This window comes from Oratosquilla oratoria, chromosome 23, assembly GCF_046742065.1.
Source record: "Oratosquilla oratoria isolate Oo_2021 chromosome 23, ASM4674206v1, whole genome shotgun sequence".
Taxonomy (NCBI): Eukaryota; Metazoa; Arthropoda; class Malacostraca; order Stomatopoda; family Squillidae; genus Oratosquilla; species Oratosquilla oratoria.
Window position 1 is genome coordinate 34,267,525 of NC_134799.1, and position 8,844 is coordinate 34,276,368.

The following is an 8,844-nucleotide window of genomic DNA, read 5'->3' on the forward strand; positions in this document are numbered from 1 at the left end:
GAGAAGGAGAAGAAAGAGGAGTAGGAGAAGTGAGGGAAACAGAAGGAGGAAGAAGAGGAGAAGGAGGAGGAGAAGGAGGAGGAGGAGGAGGACTCTGCGGCGCCGCCAAAAGCCAACTCCCAACGTGGATTGATGGCGATTCCCGACAGTCCCTCTTCGAGGATACGGGATCCCATTGTTCCCTTACGCAAACTCATCATGCTCTCGCCCGCTCCCGTAATATATGTTGACATAACGCATTTCACCACCACTTCTCACCCTCACATCCCTCCCTCCCTCCTTCCCCCCTCCTCCCTTCCACACCCTCTTCCACCACCTCTAGCTTTACCTTCACCTCCATCTGCTCCCTGTTCTGTGGTTCCTGGTCGTTGTCCCCCTCACTCTCCCACCTTACTGTCTAAACTCTCCCAGCCTTCTCTTTTCCCACCTTAACTCCTTATCAGGCTCTCTCTGTTTCGTCTTCTCTTTCTTATCCATTCCTCCTTTACTGCCTCTACAGCTCTACTCCGTGCAATATTGTCTGCAAGGATAGAAGCGCTAGATATCGACGACAAATCCTCCCTTTCCCTCCCCCTACCTCCCTCACTCCCTCCTTCACCACTCTACCTCCCTCATTCTCTCCCTCACTTCCTCCTCCTTTCCTTCCCTCAGCCTCCTCCCTCTCCCTCATTCTCTCCCAGTCTCCCTCTCCTCATTCCCTCACTTCCCCTATCCTGCTACCATGCTTTATCCTCGAGGGACGCTAGCCAGCTTCCTTATTATCATTGTCTTTGTCCTTAATTATCTTTAATTAACCTCTCGCTTTCAAAAGGGACCTAACCCTATTTGCTTATTCTTATTTTTTCATTATTTATTTTTTGTAACTCACTTCATTACTTTTTTTGCCTTCCTTTCATATGTATTCGTCGTGGTTCCTTACCCATTCGTCACAGTTTCTCATACCCCACAGTCATCCATCCTCCGGGGTGTCCTAAAAAAATGTACTCAAAAAAGTACTCAAAGATGTATTCACAGTGACTACATTTTTGGAACATCCCGTATGTACGTTTTTCCATATATAATTATATATACGTCTTTATACATATCAAGATATAGAAATATAACCATAGATATATAAACATGTAAGCATATAAACATGTAAATATAAAAACATGTAAACAAATAAACATATACACATATAAACATATAAACATGTCAATATGCAATCATGTAAACATATAAACATATAAGCATATAAGTATTTACACATGTAAATGTATATAGACGTATACACAAATGTCCCAAAAATGTGCTCACACTGTAAATACGCATGTGAATACTCTTGTAATTACTTTATTTAGAATACTGTGTTTGATGTATTCACAATTCGACATTTTCATGAAAAAATATAGCTAGAGGATATCAAAGGAATACAATAGGACATATAAAGGCGAAAATACCGCATTTAACTTAGGTTACAATAAACTAGGTTAGGGTTAGGTAGTTTAGCTTATCTTAGTTTTGGTGCTACAGAATGTTGACTGTGTTTTTCAAAATACCTTCACACCGATGCTAATACTGATCGATAATGGCGGATTTGTTTGTGTAGGAACGGCAATATCATCGCCTTAACCCATTCAACTCCGATGACAAGATGTCTTGTCATTTGGTCAAATAAAACAAAAAATCATAAAACACCAAAATGTTTGATCAAACACCAGAAAAATATGACTCGCAGCGAGGATTGACGTCATATTTTTCTGGTGTTTGATCAAACATTTTGGTGTTTTATGATTTTTTGTTTTATTTGACCAAATGACAAGACATCTTGTCATCGGAGTTGAATGGGTTAAGGCGATGATATTGCCGTTCCTACACAAACAAATCCGCCATTATCGATCAGTATTAGCATCGGTGTGAAGGTATTTTGAAAAACACAGTCAACATTCTGTAGCACCTAAACTAAGATAAGCTAAACTACCTAACCCTAACCTAGTTTATTGTAACCTAAGTTACATTAATTCTATCGAATCTACCCAATTCAACCTAACCTAATTTACTGGCGTAGAGTATATTCAAATCTCTCTCTCTCTCTCTCTCTCTCTCTCTATATATATATATATATATATATATATGTGTGTGTGTGTGTGTGTGTGTGTGTGTACGTGTGTGTGTGTGTGTGTATGTATATATACATACATATATATATATATATGTATATATATGTATATATATATATATATATATATATATATATATATATATATATATATATATATATATATATATATATATATATCTATATATATATCTCTCTCTCTCTCTCTCTCTCTCTCTCTCTCTCTCTCTCTCTCTCTCTCTCTCTCTCTCTCTCTCTCTCTCTCTCTCTCTCTCTCTCTCTTTCTTTCAGCGTTTTGCATTCCACCCCCCCAACCTCGGTGGCCCGCGCCGACCGCAATATTCTTATTTTTGCGATTATGCTAATGTCCTTAATTGCGGGTTGGGGCCCAACCGCAGCTTCTGCGGCTCTAAGTGCGGCGTTTTGCCGCCACCAAGTGGCTGTGGCAGTGTCGAAGGGGTGTCGATAAGTGGCTGTGTTGGTTTTGCTGTGGTTGGTGGGGGGGCGGGGGCTAAATAACTCTTTATGTTGATGTCGCCTGGGTGATGTCGCCTCTACACCACCACCCCTTGCCTCTCTTGCCTACCTGCGCGGGGAAGTGTCTCTTATTTCGTTTCGACAGCGATGGAGTCGTTGTGATCGATGTCGGGCGTCTTTTCAGTCAATCATAGAAAGACCTCTGGTATGTGATAAAAGGTGCTAAATGTGGTTTAAATGATGTTGAATTAAAATTGAACGATGTATGTGAAGTGTGTGCTTGAATGTGTGTATACTTGTGTGCGTGTGTGTGTGTGTCCGTGTGTGTGTGTGTGTGTGTGTGTGTGTGTGTGTGTGTGTGTGTGTGTGTGTGTGTGTGTGTACAAGTGTTAGTCTGTACGTAACCACATCCCATTAGGCTGTTAACGCAAGATTCTTATGAAGCGGATGACTTGGTATAAAACTTATCGTCATTCTATTTGTAATGAATTGATAAGTTTAATTGCTCTGTTATCTTGGCTGGTAATGTAATGGATGACGTAAGAGTGGTCGGTGATATCCGGGCTATCGGTCGGCCTAAGAGGAGTCAAGAACCTTGCCACCAGGCTCTTAAACCATGTGTCAAGTGACGCCACGTAAGAAAACAAACAAATAAATCAAATAGATAATATTGATTATGACAATCATAGATGTGTAGATGAAATACATAGAACTCAGTCCCTGCAATCATAGTTGTTTTTTTACCTGAATAATACAACAAAATTAATTGCCGTACAAGTTGTGTCAGCTAGAGCCACAAGTAAGGCATTTTGAAAGTATTTAGTATTTTGAGTCCCGATTTATTACGACTGGAAGAGATCGGAGCAAGCAATTATGGTGAAATTCATACTAATTCAGTTTAATCATTTATGTATGTGATTCACTGAACCACGCATGTTTTTGTTTGTGTTTGTTTGTGCCTTTGTGTGTGTGTGTGTGTGTGTGTGTGTGTGTGTGTGTGTGTGTGTGTGTGTGTGATTCACCTTGGTCTTTGGATCACGTGTTGGACTCATGATCGACAGCTATTTCCCTCCCGGAAGAGAGCTCAGAGCTCGTATGACCGATCTATGGGTAATGCTATGACCTTACACGCGCACACAAACCCAACTCCCCGCCCACGAGAGTTGGAGTAACGACTCGAAGCGCAGCGATACTGAAATAATTTCAGCTCTGGGCAGGAATCGAACCAGGTACCGCCGACACCGCCGTACTGACAGCCTGGGACTCTACCAACCGCGCCACCGAGTCGTGTGTGTGTGTGTGTGTGTGTGTGTGTGTGTGTGTGTGTGTGTGTGTGTGTGTGTGTGTGTGTGTGAGAGAGAGAGAGAGAGAGAGAGAGAGAGTATGAGGGCGAATCCGTGTGTTTGTATGCGTTCGTGCACAAGCACATATGCATTTATAAGTTCATATACTGTATACCTTCACAAAGATATATGTATGCACGTATGACCATATGTGTGTACGCCACGTATATACGTATACGTCTGTGTGTGTATCTTTATTGGTACACACTGGGCCAAAGGTGTACTCTGCGGGGCTCGGTGTGTCAGCCAAACAACGTTTTCGTGTTACTTGATAACAAACGTTTTGTGGTTTTGCGTCAACGTTTGTGGTTACCGACACTGTGTGCGTGACTCCGCTGAGTTATATGTGTATATTCTTTTTACATGATTGCATATATTACTGGTTACAATGATAAAGCACTTCATAAGGCGTTTTGCTTTGATGAATAAAGTCTAGCAGCAGGCAGAATTATATATATATATATATATATATATATATATGTGTGTGTGTGTGTGTGTGTGTGTGTGTGTGTGTGTGTGTGTGTGTGTGTGTGTGTGTTTGTGTGTGTTTGTGTAGGTATATATATATTCACGATGGGTTATTGAGAAATTCGTGGCTTAAGGTACAAAAATTTATTTTATGAAATACTGATACATTTATTTTTCAACATAATCCCCTTGTAAGTTTATACACTTATTCCAACGGTCGTGGAGTTTATGGCTCCCCTCTTCTTAGAAGCTTGAGTCTTTGTCCTCCAAATACACTTCTACGGCGTCAACGACGTCATTATCCGCGGCGAAATATTGACTGCTGAGCTCTGTTTTCATCTTGAGAAAAAGATGGTAGTCTGAGGGAGCCAAATCAGTTGAATAGGGCGGATGTTCAACTAGCTGGAAGCCGCAATCGTGCAAGGTAGCGATATCCATGGAGGATTTGTGTGCTGGCGCATTGTCCTGATGGAAAAGCACCCTTAATGACAGCTTTCCACACCGTTTTTTCTTAATTTCCTCTCGCAGCTGTCTTATTAAGTTGGCATAGTATGAATTGATCCTTTGTTAGATAATCCATTAGTAGTACCCCCTCAGAATCCCAAAAAATAGAACCCATCACCTTCCCTGCGGAGACCACCGAATTGGCCTTCTTTGGAGCTGGAGATCTATAATGCTTCCATTGTTTTGATTGTTCTCTCGACTCAGGCTGGAAGTGGTGAACCCAAGTCTCACTTATGGTCACAAATTGCCGGATGAATCTTTGTGGATCAGAATGAAAAATGGCAAGATTGTTCTTTGACATGTTGCATCGCAAACGATTCTGATCAGGTCCAAGAAGTTTTGGGACCTTCGTCATTTCAAGATGGTTGTGCATAATTGCATGAATATGTTTCTGGGAAATGCCCAAATCTGTCTCAATAAAACGTTTAGCCAAACACCGATCTGTGAGCAATATGTCATGGATTTTGTCGATGGTTTCTTGAGTTATGACAGAGGCAGGCCTTCCTTGACGAGGATCAACTTCCAGGTTGTCTCTGCCCTGTTTGAAAACAGCTGCCCATTTTTTTAACCATGCTGTATGAAGGAGCATTGTCTTCGTGAATTTTCTTTGGAGTTAAGTCCTTGATGTGGAGATGTTGTATGATTGCCTGATGAGCAATTTTATCCATTTTCCCTACAATACCTTACTATAACAAATCAATTATCTATAAAACAATATATATATATATATATATATATATATATATATATATATATATATATATATATATATATATATATATATATATATATATATACATTACGTTCAAGGCTTGAAAATTCTTAAACTGGCTTTAGAAAGATTAGGTTTTGTGTGAAAAAGCTACAAGTCTGTACCTTCTGTCCTTCTAATATAGGCCACGAATTTTTCAATCACCCCTCGTATATGTATATATATATATTCATATACATACATACATATATGTATGTATGTATATGAATATATATACATATATATATATATATATATGTATATATGTGTGTGTGTGTTTATATATATATATACACGAGTATATACATACATATATATATATATATGTATATGTATAATATATATATATATATATATATATATATATACATATATATATATATATATATATATATATATATATACATATATATATACGCTTGTAGCAGGATCAGAGGAGGGATTAAGGAAATTAGTGACGGAGTTTGGGAAGGTGCAAAAGAGGGACGTTGAAGATAAATGTGGGTAAATGATAGGTGATGAAATGTACTCGTACAAGCGGAGAGAATGGAACCAAATTGGAAGTGAGTATTAAGGGAAAGAGACTGGAGGGAGTGAATAGCTTTAGATACTTGGGAGCAAATATAGCGGGAAAGGAAGGAGTGGAGGTGGAGATCGACTGTAGAATGAGAGAAGCAAGTAAATGCCTTGGGGGATTAAAAAGGTTAATGAGAAATAGACATTCATTTATTTAGTTATTTAATTGTTTTTATCTACTTGGTATTTTCATTTATTTATTTATATATTTACCTACCTGTATATTTAGTAATTTTTTTTATTATCTGTTTACTTGTTTACGTGTATATATATATATATATATATATATATATATATTGTTGAGACATTCTGACAGGTTGATGTAAGCGGAATAGGAAACACAGGAGTCTTAGTCTTGAGTTTATTCCTGACTAGTTTCGCAGGTATGCTTTTTCAAAGGAATATGTGTACAAACGGGCTGTGGGCATTATATACATGGGGTGGACCTCACCACCTCTCCGAGTTGCCATAGTTGGTGGCGAATGTGAACATCACATTGTGGCTCGCGTAACAATGAAGACATTTTTACATTTAAATATGATAACACTAATACCAAAGAAATTATTAATAGAAAATGTAACAATAGTAGTGATAACGATGAAGATAAATATTTAATTAATAATATTAACAATAATAACAAAAATGATAGTAGCAATACAGGAAATAATAACAATAAAATAAAAGTAATAATAATAAAAACTAAAAACTATAATAAAAATAAAAATGATAATACTAATAACCAAGAAATAAAAAGAATTATTAATAGTAATTATGACAATAATAGTGAAACCAATGATAATAAAAACGAAAAAATTAATTAAATATTTAAATAGTAACAATAATAATAACAATAATAATAATAGAGATAATGAAAGTAATAATAATAAAGATGGTAATAATAAAAATAAAAATAATGATAGAAATAATAAATAATAGTTATAATAACAATGATAATAATAATAATAGTGTTGAAAATAAATAGTAACAAATAGCATTAAAAGAATAAATTATGATAAAAAGTTGGGGCAAGGTAGCATGGAGGAACTTCAGAGTGAAAGGAAGAAAGCTGGAGAGGGTAGGCCGAAGTGGGAAAAAGGTATCTACATTCTTGGAGGGCAAGTGTCGCGGTAGATTTTGTCCATTTCGAGTCACCAGTTCTCTTGTTTGTGTTTTTGTGGTTGGCAATGTAAAGTGATTCAATTATTTTCCGTTGTTTCTTGTGTAGTCCTTTAGCTATTATTATTATTATCATTGTTATTATAACTATTATTTATTATTTCTATCATTATATTTATTTTTATTATTACCATCTTTATTATTATTACTTTCATTATCTCTATTATTATTATTGTTATTATTATTGTTACTATTTAAATATTTAATTAATTTTTTTTTTCGTTTTTATTATCATTGTTTTCACTATTATTGTCATAATTACTATTAATAATTATTTTTATTTCTTGGTTATTAGTATTATCATTTTTATTTTTATTATAGTTTTTATTGTTATTACTTTTATTTTATTGTTATTATTTCCTGTATTGCTACTATCATTTTTGTTATTATTGTTAATATTATTAATTAAATATTTATCTTCATCGTTATCACTACTATTGTTACATTTTCTATTAATAATTTCTTTGGTATTAGTGTTATCATATTTAATTGTAAAAATGTCTTCATTGTTACGTGAGCCACAATGTGATGTTCACATTCGCCACCAACTATGGCAACTCGGAGAGGTGGTGAGGTTTACCCCATGTATATAATGCCCACAGCCCGTTTGTACACATATTCCTTTGAAAAAGCATACCTGCGAAACTAGTCAGGAATAAACTCAAGACTAAGACTCCTGTGTTTCCTATTCCGCTTACATCATATATATATATATATATATATATGTATATGTATGTATATGTATATATATATATATATATATATATATATATATTCATTTATTTATTTATCTACTAGTTCATTTACTTATTGTTTGCAGAAGATAATTTTATTAAGCTGTGCGATTTGATTAGTGTCATCATGTTTTCAGTCTTACTCAGCTAAAGGAAAATTCCCTACCTATTAAAGCAATTATTTCTAAATTTTGTTTTGGCTGGCACTGGGTGATTTATTTGAGGTAATGCCCATTGGGACCAAAATGACTCCAGCTATCTACCTCTGCCTTGTGATCTATATCGTAGATGTTGTTATGTTAAACAAAGGATAATTTTATTCAGGTGAGGGATGGCCATTTGAATGTAGAGGTCTTGGGCACTACGAAGGACTGAATTAGTTTCTGGAGAAAGGGTCCCTGTGAGAGAAGATGCTGGTCTCCATCCCATACTAATGGACTTGTCTCTTGTCCCGTATGATAAGGAGAAATGGAGAATGCTGGTGTGGTCCTTGGTGAAGGTATGCCTTCAGGATGGCTTGGCGGTGTTTTTTTTTTTTTTTTTTTTTGTGAAATTGTAGTATTTATGCTGATAGGGACTTGTGGAGGGACTTCGTGAGGCATCATCGCTGACAGGGCATAGCCCTACCTGGTGTATGGTGAGAAATGTAGTATTTATGTATATATACAGTAGAGCTTTATCTATAGCAGTGGTGTTCCTTGTCTTTTCTATGTAATT

At 36.2% G+C, this 8,844-nt stretch overlaps 1 protein-coding gene across 1 annotated transcript; it reads right to left on the reverse strand.

Annotated features, from left to right (window-relative positions):
• Window positions 1-4,629: 4,629 nt before the first annotated feature.
• LOC143037758 (histone-lysine N-methyltransferase SETMAR-like) lies at window positions 4,630-5,479 on the reverse strand. Its single transcript, XM_076206311.1, has 2 exons — window positions 5,009-5,479; window positions 4,630-4,851 (listed from the first exon to the last, which is right to left on the reverse strand). Exons 1-2 carry the CDS (start codon window positions 5,477-5,479, stop codon window positions 4,630-4,632), a joined length of 693 nt encoding a protein of 230 aa, XP_076062426.1.
• Between the last annotated feature and the right edge of the window lie 3,365 nt (window positions 5,480-8,844).